At 41.9% G+C, this 20,721-nt stretch overlaps 1 protein-coding gene across 4 annotated transcripts in view; it reads right to left on the reverse strand.

Annotated features, from left to right (window-relative positions):
• ccny (cyclin Y) overlaps positions 1 to 20,721 on the reverse strand; it is a 73,264-nt gene that overhangs the window by 13,904 nt on the left and 38,639 nt on the right. The window contains exons 2-9 of one of the 4 annotated variants that reach the window (XM_045206771.1): positions 7,687 to 7,761; positions 6,780 to 6,800; positions 3,160 to 3,194; positions 2,858 to 2,881; positions 1,819 to 1,919; positions 1,640 to 1,675; positions 568 to 625; positions 229 to 348 (exon numbers count right to left, since the gene is read on the reverse strand). In XM_045206771.1, coding sequence (XP_045062706.1) covers positions 229 to 348; positions 568 to 625; positions 1,640 to 1,675; positions 1,819 to 1,919; positions 2,858 to 2,881; positions 3,160 to 3,194; positions 6,780 to 6,800; positions 7,687 to 7,761 — 470 coding nt within the window. The remainder of the gene's footprint in view (positions 1 to 228; positions 349 to 567; positions 626 to 1,639; positions 1,676 to 1,818; positions 1,920 to 2,857; positions 2,882 to 3,159; positions 3,195 to 6,779; positions 6,801 to 7,686; positions 7,762 to 20,721) is intronic. The other 3 variants (XM_045206773.1, XM_045206772.1, XM_045206774.1) reach the window with 3 other exon arrangements.

The raw sequence follows: 20,721 nt of genomic DNA on the forward strand, positions 1-20,721 counted from the left end.
ACCCATGCACTTTAACTTTACCTGAACAGGGACAAGTAGGCCCAACATGACAGTGAAGTGTTAGGATTTATCTCAAAAGGCACCCTATTCCATATATCGCCCTATGGGCCCTGGTCAAAAGTAGTGTACTATATAGGGAATATGGTGACATTTAGTTAAGATGTTATTAATGGGAGCAACACTCCCTCCTAGTGTTGTGTGGCAGGTTGTGATGAAGATGTCACTCACCAGTGTGACGATAGCACACTCTGCAGTGAGCTGTGCCGCGCTGAACAGCGTACGGACAAAACGATAGATCTGTTTCTGCTCCGGGTCGTGCTTTTCATAGTCCGCAGGAATCTCCAATTTCTGTCATCAACAGGGGAGCAGAGAGAGACTGATAATATAGTAATGAAACATGGGAACATCAACACAGACACTAAGGCTGTGTTTACACAGGCAGTCCAATTCTGAATTGGTCAAAATACCAATTAGAGTAAAAATTATCAGAATTGGGCTGCCTGTGTAAACGCAGCCTAATACACACACATATCCATAATATATTATATATAACTACAAAAGTCTTACCGTAAGTGGATGAAGCTTTTCATCAAAAATATCTAATACCATTCTCCCATCGATCTCTCTGAAATGACAAAAAAGGCCACACAGGTCAGTTGCTGAATGACAAGTGATTTTACATTTGAGTCATTTAGCAGACGCTCTTATCCAGAGCGACTTACAGTTAGTGAGTGCATACATTATTCATACTGTGATGACAGTAACCAGTCACTAGACTCAAGTATGAAGGCTACTTCACAAATACACTGTGGCTTTGACTGTTTTGACTGAGGAGAGAGATGCTGTTTCGATCCTCTACAAAGTCAGTCAGGCTGTAGACCAATAGGGAAACATAGCCTCAGTGACCTCTCCACTCTGTTTGAATGGCACATTGATCCATCTTGCCACAGAACACTCAGAATGCGTCCCACATGGCGCCCTATTGCCTATGTAGTGCACTACTTTTGACAAGAGCCCTTGGTCAAATGTAGTGCACTATAAATGGAAAAGGGTGCCATTTCGGACGCACACTCAGAGTACCTAAAGTACTAGACATCTAAAGACTGGGATTTCGAACCCATGCCAGGGGGGCTATGGGGGTCTGTTTGTGTTATCAAAGGCTGACTTTTATGGGTGACCCTCCCTCACCCATTATTGATGCTGGATGTCCAAATAGAATGTAATAACCTTCAGTGACGGGGGGAATGTTCTTTCAACACATAGGACTAAAGTATTACATGGACTAGCTCTACAATAGTACTAGGAGGGGCTGATGCTATTTGGTGAATGTGACAGATCATTATTTTATTTCTTTTTCTTTTTAGGGGGTAGATCAGCTTTAATATTGCCGATAGATTGTGGCTTCCATCAACATAATTGTCTGCATCATTTCCAATCCCGCATATACACACACACACACACATTACATATTTTCCCCTAAACCTACCATCCCTCCCCTTATTGGAGTTAACTAATGGACAACAACTCTTAGGCTTCTACTTCCTGCTTATACATACTATATACATTTTAAGGACACAGTATATTTTACAATAGTTATCTTTTGTTTGTTTTTAGTCCCATCCTGACAGCTCATTCTTACCGGTTCTTTATGTGGTAGTATATCGCCAGGGCTACACTGTAAAGACAAATCATTATAATTAAAATACACTACATACAGAATTCTTACATGCATAAAACACGACAAAGATTAACATCATATGTACATTCTGATGGATTCATCGGTTGATTGATTGACTGATTGATTGGTGATTAACCTACCACTTGATGGTGTATTTGAGGTTGGGCTGACTGACGGTGCTGTCGTCTAGGAGGATGGTGGAACAGGAGCTGTACTCCCGTCTGACTGGAGCAGTATGGTGCTGCAACACACACACACATCACACTCTGTTACTGTTATGTCCACAGTCCGCACGCACACACAAAACGTACAGGCAAGCTAACACTCACAGCAGGTCCTGCAATAAGCCTTGAAACTAGAAACACCTGCTGTAGCCCAACTAATACCCCTGCTTTGTGGTTTTATACGAGTGACATACTGTACATACAGACGAAATGGGTTTCACTAAAAACAGTAGCTACTGTTTTAATTCATTAGTCTACTGCACATTGAGAGCGCTTATATTGGCCAATCACCACCCCTTCCACTCTATTAATCTCATCAACCTAGAATAGCATGTCATGTACAATAAGCGTGATACAGATAGACAGACATGCAGGTAACTGCCAAAGTAAAGGAACCACTTGAGCAAATGAGGGACACAAGGTACATTGAAAGCAGGTGCTTCCACACAGGTGTGGTTCCTGAGTTAATTAAGCAATTAACATCCCATCATTCTTAGGGTCATGTATTAAAATGCTGGGCAGGCTATTACAATGCCCCCATGTACAGGGCACGAGTGGTCACTGAATGGTTTGATGAGCATGAAAGCTATATGCCATGGCGGTCTCAGTCACCAGAGCTCAACCTAATTGAACACTTATGGGAGATTCTGGAGCGCCGCCTGAGACAAAGATTTTGGAATTTCTTGTGGAAGAATGGTGTTGCATCCCTTCAATAGAGTTCCAGACACTGATGAATATATCCCAAGGTGCATTGAAGCGGTTCTGGCTCGTGGTGGACCAATGCCCTATTAAGACACTTTATGTTGGTGTTTCCTTTATTTTGGCAGTTACCTGTACATACATACACATTGCTTCTGTACTCAGATGACAGAAGAGACACAAGTGGATATAACAGCCACATCTAGACTAAATCTATATCTAGACACACAAATGCCAGGGATACATAATACTTTACCTTATTCTCCGAAATGTGTGTTAACTTGCAAAATAATAAAGTTGATTAAAATCTTCATAAACAAAATCACAGTAACAATCATGTGCTCAAAGAAATACTGCAGTCTTACAAATGACAGCGGAATACTGCTAACCAAATATTCTGTATTCAATAGGGTGTACATCAATGACCTGATTAAAATCAATGAGAAAGCATAGAATATTACCATGCAAACGCAAGAAAACACAATTTCATCAGCATCATAGTTTATGCAAATACAGCATTATATTCAACATGGCGTCCATTCTGAGGTTGATACTCACATGATTGATGTAGATGCTCTTCCGTTTTTCTCGCACTGCAAATTGAGAGAGATTAAAATCAGTGACAGCACGGTAACAGTCAATGATTAGGCACACAAGATAGAGCAGAGCTCAGCCTCTGAAGTTAGTAATATTATTATTATATTTAAGTTGAAACACGCTGATGGGGTCAAAGCCGATTGCAGTACACAGCCCTTACTGACAGGGGGCAGTCATTCCCAAGGTTGTCCTGCACCATACAGAGCTGGGAGTGCAGTATGATCAAAGGCACATTAAGGAAGAGAGACTATATGGATTGCCCATTTTTCAATATCAGCTTTGTGGGAACTTAATAAAACATATTGCTCAAAGTACTGTTCAAGAAAATAATCACTACAACTCAACAATTCCTTAAAATTACACTTACGCTAATTACTGACATAGATGCATGGCTGTGGGGTAATACAAATGCTTTTCATTCCTAAAAGGCCTTATATTAAATCATGTTTAGCACTCTGAACTGTGTTCATTCAGCAGCCATGTGGCCTTAAAGAGGATTCCAGTAGAACATATGATGAAGGAAATTATAACTAAGAGCCATTTGCCTTTAGGACTCAACTGTCAGATTCTTACGAGAGCCTCCTACAGGTTTGACAAAAAGAGTAATTCATCCTTTCATGTGGTTGCCTCTAAAACAATCTCTGGGGATTACATCAAATCTAAACGCTTCATTCACGTGCATATTGTCATGTCTATAACTATAGCGCCACTTCGCTCTCTGGCTTTATTTCAATGATGTCATTGTATTCATGTGGGGAATGCAGGGCATTAATACTGTTCATACAGTAGTCTAATGATTCCGCATTGGGCCTTGCTGCGTGTGATTGGTTCACTCCAAGTATGGAAGCCGCTCTGATTGGCTGACGGAGATCCAGTGTGTGTGTGACGTAGCAACATAGAAGAAGGAGCGCTGCATGGCGAAGCAGCAGGGCAGGATGAGGTACAACGTTGACATAGTGAAGCTCTACTGTCTGGCACCTTGCTAAACTATCAGCAAACACACCCTAAACACACATACACACACCTAAAACACACACACCTAAACACACACCCACCCACCCAAAACAAACACACACCCTAAACAAACACACACCACACCCAAAACACACAAACACCTAAACACACACACACACCTCAAAACACAAACACACCTAAAACACACACACACACACACACACACACACCTCAAAACACACAAAAACCTAAACACACACACACCTAAACAAACACACACACCTAAACGCAGACACACACCCACACCCTAAACACACACCCACACAAACACAAAAACACACATGCACAAACACACCCAAAAAACACAAACACACCCAAACACTCACACACACACACACACACCTAAACACACACACACACCTAAAAACAAACACACACACACACACACACACACACACACACACAGCTCTAAACAAACACACACCTAAACACACACACAACCTAAACACACCCTAAACACACACCTAAACACACACCTAAACACACACACACACCCACACACAGCACTAAACACACACACACACACACAGCACTAAACACACACACAAAACACACACACCCAAAACACACATAAAAAAACTAAAACACACACACACACACAGCACTAAACACACACACACCCACTGAAAACACACACACACCCACTGAAAACACACACACCCACTGAAAACACACACACACCTAAACACACACCTAAAAAACACACACACACACACACCTAAACACACACACACACACACACACACACCTAAACCCCCACACACACCTAACACAAACACACCAAAACACACACACACCAACCTAAACACACACACACACACACACCAACCTAAACACACACACACACACACCAACCTAAACACACACACCTAAACACACACACACACACACACAACTAAACACACACACACACACCTAAACTCACACACACACACACACACACACATCAACCTAAACACACACACACACACCTAAACACACACACCCAAGACACCCACACCTAAACACACACACACACACACACACACACACACACACACACCTAAACACACACACACCTCAAAACACACAAAAACCTAAACACACACACACCTAAACAAACACACACACCTAAACGCAGACACACACCCACACCCTAAACACACACCCACACAAACCCAAAAACACACATGCACAAACACACCCAAAAAACACAAACACACCCAAACACTCACACACACACACACACCTAAACACACACACACACCTAAAAACAAACACACACACACACACACACACACACACACACAGCTCTAAACAAACACACACCTAAACACACACACAACCTAAACACACCCTAAACACACACCTAAACACACACCTAAACACACACACACACCCACACACAGCACTAAACACACACACACACACACACAGCACTAAACACACACACAAAACACACACACCCAAAACACACATAAAAAAACTAAAACACACACACACACACACACAGCACTAAACACACACACACCCACTGAAAACACACACACACCCACTGAAAACACACACACCCACTGAAAACACACACACACCTAAACACACACCTAAAAACACACACACACACACACCTAAACACACACACACAACCCACACACACACACACACCACCTAAACACACACACACACACCTAACACAAACACACACACACAAACACACACACACCAACCTAAACACACACACACACACACCAACCTAAACACACACACACACACACACACACCAACCTAAACACACACACCTAAACACACACACACACACACACACACACACAACTAAACACACACACACACACCTAAACTACACACACACACACACACACACACATCAACCTAAACACACACACACACACACACACACACCTACACCTAAACACACACACACACACACACACACCTACACCTAAACACACACACACACACACACACACACACCTAAACACACACACACACCTAAACACACACACACACACCTAAACACACACACCTAAACACACACACACACCTAAACACACACACACACCTAAACACACACACACACACCTAAACACACACCCAAACACACACAGACCCAAAACACACACACACCTAAGCCCTGTGAGAAATCATGGCTGTGCACATTCTAAAATAAAGCGTGGAAGCGAGTGTTTACGTCGTAAGGCCTCACACGTTTTTACATGTGAAAATATTGATCTAGCTGGGAGATATAACTTAGATGTTGCTTCTTAAAGGCACAGAGGGTTGTCTGTTTGCATGTGTGTGTCTAATCAGTACATCCCAGTTGTGCAGAAGTGGCTGTTTGTACAGATAACACACATCATGCAGGAGGTAAAGCTCACATCTGAGCACAGCTTACAATAATCCACAGAATGTGAACACACATACTGTATATAAACACACAGAAATCTGCTGCAAAGACATATTGCGGTGTTCTGTCAGAAGCACAAAGCTTGAGACTACAGAGCAGGGCTATACCCCAAACACAAGCCAAACACACACCCATAACACCAGCCTATACCAAACCCACTTACCTTTCTTATTGGGGACAGGAACTGAAAAAGACAAAGTCGAAGTTGTCTCTACATATATCTATTTACCTAGCAACGTAAAATGGGCATGTAAAAAATACAGTTTGATTCCTGTCTTTTAATTTTCTCATATTGCATCAATGAGACTGCATCCCAAACGGCACCCTATTCACTACATAGTGCACTGTTAAAGGAATAGGGACCCATTTGGGACACGGCACCCTATTCACTACATAGTGCACTGTTAAAGGAATAGGGACCCATTTGGGACACAGCCATCGATAACTAGGACAGTAGACTGTTACATAACAAAGAAACAGCCTCACAAACTGATAATTATCTACAGCGCTTAAAGCAATGCTGTATTACAACATCAACCCGCGGTCGGCTACACATGAGCTTTATGCTAAATAATCCATGCTGCAAGGCATGAGACAAATTAGAAATTAATTTGATTAAACCATTATTATAGTTTGAACACTGTCTGCATCTGTGACTTCAATTAATTCCGGCAGACGTTGTCTTCTCACACTGTACAATTGATTAGCTTAGAAAATAAGTGTTTTTATGAAAAGGCTTCATAGTGCCACAGATAATAACCATGACTCAGCATAGTGGAGAAGTTAGTGTTCAGAGAGAGAGAGGGAGGAAGAGAGCGAGAGAGAGAGGGGGGAAGAGAGCGAGAGAGAGAGAGAGAGAGAGAGAGAGAGAGAGAGAGAGAGAGAGAGAGAGAGAGAGAAGGAAAAGGAGGGCGAGAGAGAAATGAAAAGAGAGAGTGAGAAGGAGAGACAGATTGAAAAGGAGAGAGGGGTGCAATATACTAGAGAGAGAGAAAGACACAGAGAGCGAGAGAGAGCGAGAGCGAGAGAGGAGAGATTGAAAAAATAAAGAGAGAGAGAGAAACACTCACCATCTGTCTGGGATTTGCTGAGAAATATGGTGCTGGCTCTGGGATGGTCTGAAGGGTTGTACTCCATGTTCAGATCTGATGAAGAAGGAAACAGAAGCAAACAGCTATCAGCTCCGGGGCTACTCTACTGTGTACTCTGCTGGTTGTATATCGATTCAGTGTTAGCAAACCATGAACCCAGCCGGGTATAGATCTGTTTTGGATGACTGAACAAGACACATGCTGATGAGACAGAGGCATCGCACACGGAGAGACATTTGTTAAACAGATGAGAAAAAAGGTGATCATAAGCCTTGAATACGAGTATTGAATACTGACTCTCTGGGGATACCAGTACTATAGGATTTGTCCCAAATGGGACCTTATTCCCTATATAATGCACTACTTTTGACCAGAGCCCTATGGGCCCAGATGAAAGCATAAGGTGCCAAATGGGACGCTAATACATTCTGACTGAAAGGTCAATTTCAGAGGAGCATGCAGTTACACATATCAACCACCAAGTGGCCTAACGTTGAGGAGCAGCGGTTTGGCCGGAGACTGAGGCAGACTGGTACGGCAATGAAAACGTCTTATTTGATAAATTGCCTGTTTTTATGTGATGCTTTTACACACTGGGTGTTAACTTGATAACAGGTCCATCAGCATAAATTACAGAATATTGCAGAAGTTACTATGGCACCAGGCAATACAAATGAACATATTAGTTACACTTACCTAGATATCTATTAACATAAGAATGCATCGACTTGACATCTTACCAAGTAAAATTATCTTAGTGCACTGGCAGATCATTTTGCTTATTTTAACCTAAAATAGGCTTGATACAAGTAGGGTAAGATAAATTACCTTATTTCAAGATATTAATAAGATCTTAATAACACATCTTACCATGACAAATTATCTGAGTACACTGGCAGATAGTTTTGCTTACATTAACTGTCTCAGGCTTGACATCCACTACCCAGCCCCCCTGTCTCTGTCTCTGGGCTTGGGTCCCACCCAGCTGACCCCTGTCAGCCCTGACATCCACTACCCAGCCCCCCCGTCTCTGGCTCTGGGCTAGGGTCCCACCCAGCGGACCCCTATGTCAGCCCTGATATCCACTACCCAGCACCCCCGTCTCTGGCCCTAGTCCAGGCCCTGTCAGCAGCCACAGGCATCCAAGCATAATGTCATCCCGGCAGGAAAGGCCAGGCAGGGGCTACACCCAGCCATACCGCCAGCTGCAGCAGAGAGGAGAGGAGAGCCACTGCCCAAAGAACAGCTACTCAACAGAGGGGATAGACGAGAGGGGAGAGTGAGTGGGAAAGAGGAGAAGAGGAGTGGGAGACTGGGTTCGAGCACCTGCTTACAGACCCAAAGCCTTAGAAATATGAGTCATCGTAGGTTGAGATGTGCTGCGTTCTTTCTTCAGCCCTGGTATAATACTACTGTCTTACCAGAGCACAGATAAATCAGACGACTCTCTATGCAGGTCTTAACAGAGTGGGAGTTGTGACTTGATATGGATATGAGCTATTGCTTTACAAATTAACTGATGAAACACATGATAGTGATATGAGACCTAGTTTAGCTGGGGAAAATAACTCCTATATGAGGTCATGAGTGAAGCAGCTCATATTACGCTCCAACTCTTTTGAACTGGAGTCTTTTGTGTGTAAGAGGCACTTAAACCTCAAAAGGAGATCCAGCTAGCTCCCTCCACACACTACAGCGACCTACGTATGGTGCAGGCAGCACTCCAAGGAGAACAAGGTGATAAATACAAGATGGAGTAGTTTATCAACAGTGTGGGATGGAGGGAAGGAGCCAGAAGAGGTTTATTAGTCCAATGTGTACTGTAACAGTCCAGTATTTCAGAACTGTACTCAATGAAACATGTGTTTGTGTCAAACACAGGCACACACGAATGAGCAGGCATACACACAATATGGTTGTCTTTGTGCCCTTTGATTTAGGGCAGTTCTCTTTGGAGTGGCTCTCTTCCTCTCTGCCTGTACAGTGGTCCACACACAGTCCACCCCTCTAACTTCCTGTGTTTCAGGAAACTGGACAGGATGTCACACCGGCGTCTACTACACAAAACTAACCAGCTCTATTGTTTTAGAGTTATGACAAAAGGGGAAGTTGTCTTGTGCTACCGAAATGAGGTAAATCAATGAGTACGTTCACATGCACACTAATAATTCGATATTAAACTGATTATGGCAGTAGGCAGAGTATGGCATTAGTCATGCAAACACCGTACTCTGCTTATCTTAATTGGTATGGTCATAATTGAAGTAAGCATAGGGCAATTAAAAAACAGCATCTTTGAAATGACTAGGACATGTAAAGACTTAAATCGGAGTCTGTGCTAGCACCAGGCGAGTCAGCCTCCCTCTTTAGCGCCAGTGAAGTGAGTTCGGAACAACTGAAAGTATGCATCTTAGAAGTAATTTTCACATAAAAACGATATATGTCTGAACTCGGAATCAAATAGGCTTCCCAAAAATAACATGGTCGCTGTGGTAGAACGCTTATTTTGATTGGAGATATTCTTCATTAATCAAAGTCCCATCAGGTAGCCTGATTTCAGATGTGGCCATGTAAACAGGATTATTAGGGAAATCGTTCTTCTTGCAAAGCATGTAAACGTTTTAATCAAACAATAATATTAATCTGACTATCCACAATAATTGTATTTTGTATGCAGTGAGACTGTATTGTACATGCACACACCCTGTATTCCAATGATCCTCCTGTCAGAACTGCTTCAGTGCAGCTACACCTCCATCCACTTCCACTGCCAACAAACCTTTGTTCAAATGAATCAAGCATCCAAAAAACACATTGGATTTACGGGCCATTTCTCAGCGTTCCAAGGGTCTTACAGTGAGGGAAAAAAGTATTTGATCCCCTGCTGATTTTGTACGTTTGCCCACTGACAAAGAAATGATCAGTCTATAATTTTAATGGTAGGTTTATTTGAACAGTGAGACAGAATAACAACAACAAAATCCAGAAAAACTCTTTTCAAAAATGTTATAAATTGATTTGCATTTTAATGAGGGAATAAGTATTTGACCCCCTCTCAATCAGAAAGATTTCTGGCTCCCAGGTGTCTTTTATACAGGTAACGAGCTGAGATTATGGGCACACTCTTAAAGGGAGTATAAAAGACACCTGTCAACAGAAGCAATCAATCAATCAGACTCCAAACTCTCCACCATGGCCAAGACCAAAGAGCTCTCCAAGGATGTCAGGGACAAGATTGTAGACCTACACAAGGCTGGAATGGGCTACAAGACCATCGCCAAGCAGCTTGGTGAGAAGGTGACAACAGTTGGTGCGATTATTCACAAATGGAAGAAGCACAAAAGAACTGTCAATCTCCCTCAGCCTGGGGCTCCATGCAAGATCTCACCTCGTGGAGTTGCAATGATCATGAGAACGGTGAGGAATCAGCCCAGAACTACACGGGAGGATCTTGTCAATGATCTCAAGGCAGCTGGGACCATAGTCACCAAGAAAACAATTGGTAACACACTACGCCGTGAAGGACTGAAATTCTGCAGCGCCCGCAAGGTCCCCCTGCTCAAGAAAGCTGAAGTTTGCCAATGAACATCTGAATGATTCAGAGAAGAACTGGGTGAAAGTGTTGTGGTCAGATTAGACCCAAATCGAGCTCTTTGGCATCAACTCAACTCTCCGTGTTTGGAGGAGGAGGAATGCTGCCTATGACCCCAAGAACACCATCCCCACCGTCAAACATGGAGGTGGAAACATTATGCTTTGGGGGTGTTTTTCTGCTAAGGGGACAGGACAACTTAACCGCATCAAAGGGACGATGGACGGGGCCATGTACCGTCAAATCTTGGGTGAGAACCTCCTTCCCTCAGCCAGGGCATTGAAAATGGGTTGTGGATGAGTATTCCAGCATGACAATGACCCAAAACACACGGCCAAGGCAACAAAGGAGTGGCTCAAGAAGAAGCACATTAAGGTCCTGGAGTGGCCTAGCCAGTCTCCAGACCTTAATCCCATAGAAAATCTGTGGAGGGCGCTGAAGGTTTGAGTTGCCAAACGTCAGCCGCGAAACCTTAATGACTTGGAGAAGATCTGCAAAGAGGAGTGGGACAAAATCCCTGCTGAGATGTGCGCAAACCTGGTGGCCAACTACAAGAAACGTCTGACCTCTGTGATTGCCAACAAGGGTTTTGCCACCAAGTACTAAGTCATGTTTTGCAGAGGGGTCAAATACTTATTTCCCTCATTAAAATGCAAATCAATTTATAACATTTTTGACATGCGTTTTTCTGGATTTTTTGGTTGTTATTCTGTCTCTCACTGTTCAAATAAACCTACCATTAAAATTATAGACTGATCATGTCTTTGTCAGTGGGCAAATGTACAAAATTAGCAGGGGATCAAATACTTTTTCCCCCTCACTATAAGACCCTTGGATCACTGAGAAATGGCCCGCTGTTGAGAGAATGACAACATCAAAATGCCACTTAATACTCTCTCACAACTATCACAGGGTGCTTGGCCAAGCTGATAAATCAACGAGGTACATCGTAGTAGCTGCTGCTACTCCTCGCCTGAGCCTCCTATACATTATGCCCAACAGCTGCAGACTTACATGGACAGTGGCCACAGCTCCTGTTCGCTGTCCCTCCATCATCACCGAGGGCAGTGTGGGGTTGGCAGTCTGCCTGGCAGGCTGGTCCTGTCCTGGCACCATAGCACATTGGACCAGCTAGGCCCAGGGCTGGCAGTCAGTCATAACAAGTCACCAGACAGACAGTACAAAGAGCAGAGAACCCAATGATTCATCACGAGCTTACTACAGAGACACCAGCCAGGGGAGACCAGATGGCAGCATCACCTCCATGGCCTCTCTGACTGACTGACTGTGTGTCAGAGATCCTGTTATTCATGATTTATAGGATCTCTGTTGTTATCTGGGTAGTCTTCTTTCATGTAACACTTGGTCCTGAGCTTGACTAACCCTATACTCATGCCTCCTTTCCTTACTTAGCAAATTAAACTAGTCTTTATAATCTGCAATCTGGAAGGAGAGGAGACAAGGAGAGGAGACAAGGAGAGCTGTACACAAATCTAGATAGATGTAATGTGAGCATGCTTTTGTATGTAGGCTACTGCGCATGTTGTATATGCTTCTGTGTATGTAAAAACATACACATCACATAAAGGTTTATTCTAAAACACACCATACACAGAAGCATATACATGCCTACATACAAAAGCACGCTCACAATACATCTATCTAGATTGGATATGGTATGTTTTAGAATAAACGTTTATGTGATGTGTATGTTTTTATTGATTCCATGGAACCCAGGACTTCCTGGAACAGAGTGGCAATTGTTACTGAGTGGACTATCCTGTCTAAATAAAGACAATTCAATTAAATGAATATGATCCAGGATTAGCAGGATGCCACCTTTCAGTGTGGAGAGACCGGCACAAAGACAAGGACATAGAGTCACAAGGTTCACTCCACTCAACCCCATAATTCAAACCGATCTTTTCAAGCATGCTTTCCTCATAGCTGCAGGACGTGAGGCCATATGTTGGCCTGAGAGCTTGACAAGGTGTACCAGAGCATTACAGAAGAGCAGCATCACAAATGGCATATGTCCTGTTCAAAGGAAGTGCACTTTAAAGGCCCAGTGCAGTCATAAACTTGATTTTCCTGTATTTTATATATTGAACATGCCCCTCCACTAAAATATAATCCGTCTCCTCTCTGAGTTGAAATAGCCACTTTAAAGCAGCTTAGCGCTGTGAACTGATAGCCTCAATCTCACACTTATCAGGCCCATGGGAGCTTCCTCACTGGACTGGTAAACTGATCGATAAAATATGATCTATTTCTCCTGAGCCTGGCGGTGGCGGCAGCATTGGAAAAAGAGTAAGGGACTTCTGTGATAGAGTCAGGGAGCCTGAGGTTAAGGTGGTATTTCTGAAGATAATTCACCCTGAAGCGGTAGAGCATGTATGAGGCTAGAATCTAACCTGACTGGCTAAATGGCTAGAGCCTGGGCAAATAGTCAGGACTGTGTTATCCCCACTGGCTTTTCAAACCCAAACTTGATTCCTCACTTATGACTGACCTTTTAACAGCAGTAACAGAAGAGATATAGATGTCATGGTTTACTGTGAATGTTACACAAGACATCTCCTTCACGCTGAGCATGACACTAGATATAACAGTGTGTATGATGAGTGCATGACCAGTGCAGTGAGACCCAGTAGCTCAGCAGTCAGTGGTAATCCTGGTTGATATACAGCCATGTCACCCGTGATACAAGTCAGTATTCGACGTACATCCATGTCTGAGGACGTCAGGAGATTCCATGGAAACCGGCCACTAGAGGCAACAGTGAGCGCAGTAAGCATCTGCATCTGATTACCAAGGTTGTAAATTAAAATCCAGCGATAGGAAGTAGTTTTTGAGATTGTTATTTTAAGCCTATCCCAAACCTTAACCATTCAGAGTTAATGCCTAACCTTAACCATTCCGAGTTAATGCCTAACCTTAACCATTCCGAGTTAATGCCTAACCTTAAGATTTCGGAGTTAATGCCGAAACTTAACCTTAAACACTTAGAAACGTGTACAGTGTGAACAGTGTGTATCACTGTGCTGATATTTATCATAAGAAACTGCTGCTGAGTAAAACACACACTCACAGTCTTCCTTCCGAGAACAGAGGAAAATCAAAGAAATAACATTTAGTCATGTGATTTAGACAAAAGAAGATGCACGTCTACTGATTCTCTTTTCCATGACTTCAGCAGTCTGCTGTGATGGTCTCAAGTCTCTGGGTGCATCTCTTATACTAATGGCTGAGTGTGTGTGGACCCCTGTGATGGTGAATCAATCTCCAGGGCTCGACATTAATGCTTGTCCACTTGTCCGGGACAAGAAAAAAATTTGTCTGACGGGGGCCAGTATGAAAAATGTATGCACTCACTAATTGGAAGTCACTCTGGATAAGAGCGTCTGCTAAATGACTAAAATGTAAAAATGTAAAGAAGAATATACACTCACCGGCCACCCTGTTCATGAAAATGGATCGCCCCTACAGACTGTGAGTCACGTGGCTGTGGCCTGCTATATAAAACAGGCAGAGGCATTCAGTTACTGTTTGATTCAACGTTAGAATGGGCAAAACAAGTGACCAATGCGACTTTGACCGTGGTTTGATCGTCGGTGCCAGGCATGCCGGATCCAGTATCTCAGAAACGGCCGCCCTCCAGGGCTTTTCAAGCACGACAATGTCTAGTGTTTCCCGAGAATGGTGCGACAAACAAAAAACATCCAGTCAGCGACAGTCCTATGGGCGAAAACAGCTTGTTGATGAGAGCAGTCGAAAGAGAATGGCTGGCCACAAACAGACAAATAACGGCACAGTACAACAGTTGTGTGCAGAACGGGTTCGACTCCTATCAGCTAAAAACAAGAAGAAGCGGCTCCAGTGGAAACGCGATCACCAACACTGGACAATTGAGGTGTGGAAAAACATTGCGTGGTCCGACGAATACCAGTTCCTGTTGCGTCATACTGATGGCAGTCCATGGACCCATCCTACCTAGTGTCAACGGTACAGGCTGATAGCGGTGATGTACCACTGTCCAATCTGCAGCAACTGCGTGATGCCATCGCGTCAGCATGGATCAACATCCCTGTGGAACGTTTCCGGTTTGTAGAATCCATGTCCTGAAGAATTCAGGCTGTTCTGGAGGCAAAGGGGGGTCCGACCCGTACTAGATGGGTGTACCTAATAAACTGGCCAAGTTCAACTATTTAGCTATTATCATGTATTACTGTAATTGTCATGTCCGATGTCCTTAACTTTCCATCAGCATAACCGCAAATGGCAACCGTTGATGAACTGGTGCATTAATAAACCAGTGCTTATTCCGGTTGTAAAACAGTCTCTCCAGCGCTCAATATTCTGAGTCTGAGAAATAAATCTGACACCGTTGGAAAGCTGGGATTCCCCTCTATTCAACATTGGTCAAGTCATTCTGACAACTTTAAAATATATTCTTAGAATAGCCTAATTGAGGAATATCTCCCATGCCGTCAATAGATCTCCCCTGAGATAAACATGTCTTAGTTACCTTACTTTGAAGTAGCCTAATTTTGCCATTTGATCCCTGATTCATTGAATGAGGAAATTATTTTATAAAGACATAAAAAGCATTTGCTTGTAATTGTAATTTTGCAATATTTTATAGCATATGAAGGGTGGCCAACCATCCTCATGTAAAACACATTTACTTGAAGAACAGTGCAGATGCAAAGTTAGGTAACAGAATTACAGTTTATGCTGTTTGTGCCGTCATTCTGTTACCAAACTTTGCATCTGCACTGTTCTTCAAGTAAATGTGTTTTTGTCTAATTGTATGTGTAAATTGTTAAAAGTTGTCCTTGTCCTTGCTTGGCATTCATTTTATGGTGAAAAATATGAGTCTCAACATGATTCTGTTATCGTGGAAATGGCAAGGCACCAAGGTAAAGTATTCTTTACTGCCATGTTTCACAGAAGAACAATAGTGTTCTGTCATGGAGAATTATGGCACTGTTCCAGCCAGAGATCAGTGGAGGGGGGAGAGGGGGAGAAGAGGAGGAGGAGGGGGGGGGTGAGGTAGGCGGGAACACCAGAGGGGTACACTACAAAGTAGGATCAAGGAGTTAGCCAGCTAAATATTCTGAAATAACTTTATGGTTATGGCTATGACAGTTATGGTTGAAATGAGCATTATATAATTGACTCAACAACCAAAAACACACATGTTTAGCTTTCTTAATGAATCAGAAAATCTACTTATGATCAGCTTTAACATTGCAGATAGATTGTGGCTTCTATCTATGTAATTGTCTGCATCATTTCCAATCCCCCATATATTATTACTTTCCCCTAAACATACCACCCCTCCCCTAATTGGAGCAAACTAATGGCCAACAAAACTTAGGCTTCTACTTCCATCTTATATATACTATATAAATGTTATGCACACTCTATATTTTACATTAGTTATCTTTTTTGTTTGTTGTTAATCCCACCCTTCTATCTCTGAAGACCATCCAGTTTTTATTTCTAATTGCCATATATTTTTTATCAAAGTTATCTAGCTAACTCATTGATTCTATTTTGTAGTATACCCCTACTACACTACAGGAGAGATCCACACACACACACACACACCTGGACTTTCTCTATTCATCACGCTGTCCTATGAGTAACAGCCCTTATGGAAAAACCACATTAATTTCACATGTGATCACGTGTTCCACATGTGATCTTATGTAAAGTGAATGTCATAACGTGTAACAACACATAAAAGCAACATGTGATAACATGAAACTACACGTGAAAACATGAGCACATGTGAAAACATGATCTCACGTGAAATAAATGTGACAACATGGGGATGCAACATTTTATGCAAAATGAAACTACACGTGACAACATTTAAACATTTTTCACATGTAAAACTGCACATTAGATTTTTACACGTGAATGTTTTCCACATGTGAACATGCAATTCCACAGGTGAGAGTTAGATTTTCATATGCAAATCTGCAATTTACATGCGAATCTGCAATTCACATGCTAGATGAAAACATGTTATTCTCCTCACATGTGAAAAGGTGGTGTTAACATGTGAACTCTAAATGTAATCCATGTGAACATATGGTTTCAAGTGTCTCTTTTGTTTTCACGTGACCATTTCAGCTCAACATGTGAATCTACACATTTCACAAGTTTTATTGCAAGGGAGGTAATAGAATGGTATGGGGGTTTTAAGTTAAGTGGTACGCTGTTCAGCTAAAATAGTGTAAACATCTTTAAATCAATATGATTACGTTTGACATGATCACTTAGTGCTGACTTTTCAATATGACCCCACCTGGGATTTGAACTCACAACCTCTGGACTTGGGGTACGCTGATCTTTCTGCTGCGCCACAAAGTCTGTAGCATTCTCAGATGTCCCCTACAGATTCATTACCTATAATATATCTACTTATAATATATATCTGCACTTAAGGCGTCAGCATGTTTCAGTTCGGCTGGCAGCTAGCCGAAGTTGGCTAGGCCATACGAACAAGTGTGCTCGCACACTCCCTTAAAAGACCTTCGCTTGAAAAATTGGAAAAAAGCGGCAATAATACCGTTTGTCCATTTTGAGACGCCATAGCCTTCCTCAAAATAGTCAGAATTAATCTAAGATAACTCAAGAAATCTGTCATTAATTTTGACGTTTTTGCAAAGGATATCTTAGTTGCGCAATTTTACATCTAACTAAGATGTTTGGTTTAGTATTTCTCTTTTTTTTGTTGAATGAAAGACTATTGAAGAATCCCTAAAGTTGACCAATCACGGACAAAGGGGCGTCCCGAACTTTGGCTGGCCTCGAGAATTTTTTTTGCCTGCTTTTTTCACTGCTATTTTAGTTATCAGTTAATCTGACTATTCTCTCATCATTGATTTAATGTATTTATTTCAGAATTTTTCTTTTTTTTTGTGTAGTAGACATGTTATTCTGTTTTAATATTACTCATGAATCACTATGATAAATATACATTTTTCTTGTGTGTATTTTTAACAAAGCTGAGATTTACATTGAAGTCCAAAGTATAGGAATCTAAGTGAAATCAGTTATTGATACAGACATGGTGGTGTAGCAGGAAGATTGGAATGCTGTCAACCAAGAGGTTGTGAGTTCAAATCTCAGGTTAGGACATCATGCACAGTATGTCAAATATGTCAATTGAAAACTCTGCGACTGCGAGACATTTCGGGAATATCCTAACGACAAATCTTTGTTTGCAGGGCATCCCCTGTGAAATCTCGTGAAAAATATCAACGTGAAATATCATCACGAGAAGTGTTCCAAAATCACATGATTTCACTTGTGAAATACAATTTTACATGTGCAAAACGTGGAAATTTCACGTGAAATCATGTGGTTTTTCCATAAGAGAGTCCTGCTACTCGCTGTCTGACACTGAACACAGTGGAACTCCATTCATAAAGAAACATGACCCTCAGAATTCTTGGCTAGAGAAACAATAGAGATAACTATACTTAGTTTATTTCATTCATCTGGCTTTATCTTCTCTTTCATGTAGCTTTAATGTCAAGAGTGATTAAACAGTGCTTTAATGTAGCTTTAAACATTTACCTTGTGTTATTTGAACTTAAATGAAACTTGAACTTAAAACTTTGATGAAAGTCAACACTGACACATTGAGATTCATTAAATCTTAGTTTCAGAACAATAAACACCCTCATGAGGGAATTAATATTTCAGTACCAAGATGTGTCTGTCTATGTACGTGTGTGAACCAAACCAACAACGTAATAACTCAGTGTTAAAACAGAGAGATGCTAAATGTCCCCTATGTGGATGTTCAGTGAGGAGGAAAAGCAGTGTAATGTCAAATAAAGGCCTGATAAATGGAGTCAATAAGAGCTTCCCAGCCTGGGAGATCACATGGCTAACTGACCTCACACACCCCTCTGTTCCATTACCCTCTGCCTCCTGATTCTGGGATTGTAATCACTTCTTTCTCTGGTAATCTCTCTCTGTTCTCCATCATTATCCCTGCATCACTTCAACCAGGCAGCGTTTATGCCTACTTCTCTAGGCAGACTGGGGAGAGATAATGGGCCTTCCTCCCACACAGTGCAGAGGACCCAGAACGGCTAACAATGCTAACAACGCCAACAATGCTAAATGATCAGTCAGGCTAAAGCGATTCAGCAGTTTCACTCCATCCCCGCTGCATCGCCACCACGTTCCCTCACAGTAACATACTGTAAGACACAGTTGATCGCCAGACTAATGGAATGTGTGCGTAATGCATACAACACAACTAAAGTAGGAGAGTAAATACTAGTATCAGTAGATTCATTTGATATCATTCTGAGAATCTATCATTGACTGAATATCAAATCCCCTCAGTGCATTCATCCTTATCCTGTATTTAATACCTCCAGTGTCACAAGGATTATACGTAACACTTGTTGCTTGTTAATCTAATTCTCTTTCTATAAAGTTTTTTACAGAATGTGAATAGAGACATTTAGTCAGTCACTATCACCCTTTACTGATAACCAAGCCTAGATAATACAGTACATGACCAGCACAAACTTGTGAAAGTGACTGGATACTTTATGTAAGAAGTACAGTGAGGGAAAAACTTATTTGATCCCCTGCTGATTTTGTACGTTTTCCCACTGACAAAGACATGATCAGTCTATCATTTTAATGGTAGGTTTATTTGAACAGTGAGAGACAGAATAACAACAAACAAATCCACAAAAACGCATGTCAAAAATGTTATAAATTGATTTGCATTTTAAATGAGGGAAATAAGTATTAGATTCACAGTTATTTTGTGTTTCTTCCATTTGCGAATAATCGCACCAACTGTTGTCACCTTCTCACCAAGCTGCGTGGCGATGGTCTTGTAGCCCATTCCAGCCTTGTGTAGGTCTACAATCTTGTCCCTGACATTCTTGGAGAGCTCTTTGGTCTTGGCCATGGTGGAGAGTTTGGAATCTGATTGATTGATTGCTTCTGTGGACAGGTGTCTTTTATACAGGTAACAAACTGAGATTAGGAGCACTCCCTTTAAGAGTGTGCTCCTAATCTCAGCTTGTTACCTGTATAAAGGACACCTGGGAGCCAGAAATCTTTCTGATTGAGAGGGGGTCAAATACTGATTTCCCTCATTAAAATGCAAATCAATTTATAACATTTTTGACAGGCGTTTTTATGGATTTTTGTTGTTATTCTGTCTCTCACTGTTCAAATAAACCTACCATTAAAATTATAGACTGATTAGGTCTTTGTCAGTGGGCAAACGTACAAAATCAAGGGGATCAAATACTTTTTTCTCTCACTGTATTTATTCTACAAACTTCTATCTGCAGTCACAAAACTAAAATGAAGGGGAGCTATTTTTATACACTTCCAAATGAGATCCCAGAGGAATATGG

Source organism: Coregonus clupeaformis, chromosome 23 (genome assembly GCF_020615455.1).
Source record: "Coregonus clupeaformis isolate EN_2021a chromosome 23, ASM2061545v1, whole genome shotgun sequence".
Classification (NCBI taxonomy): Eukaryota; Metazoa; Chordata; class Actinopteri; order Salmoniformes; family Salmonidae; genus Coregonus; species Coregonus clupeaformis.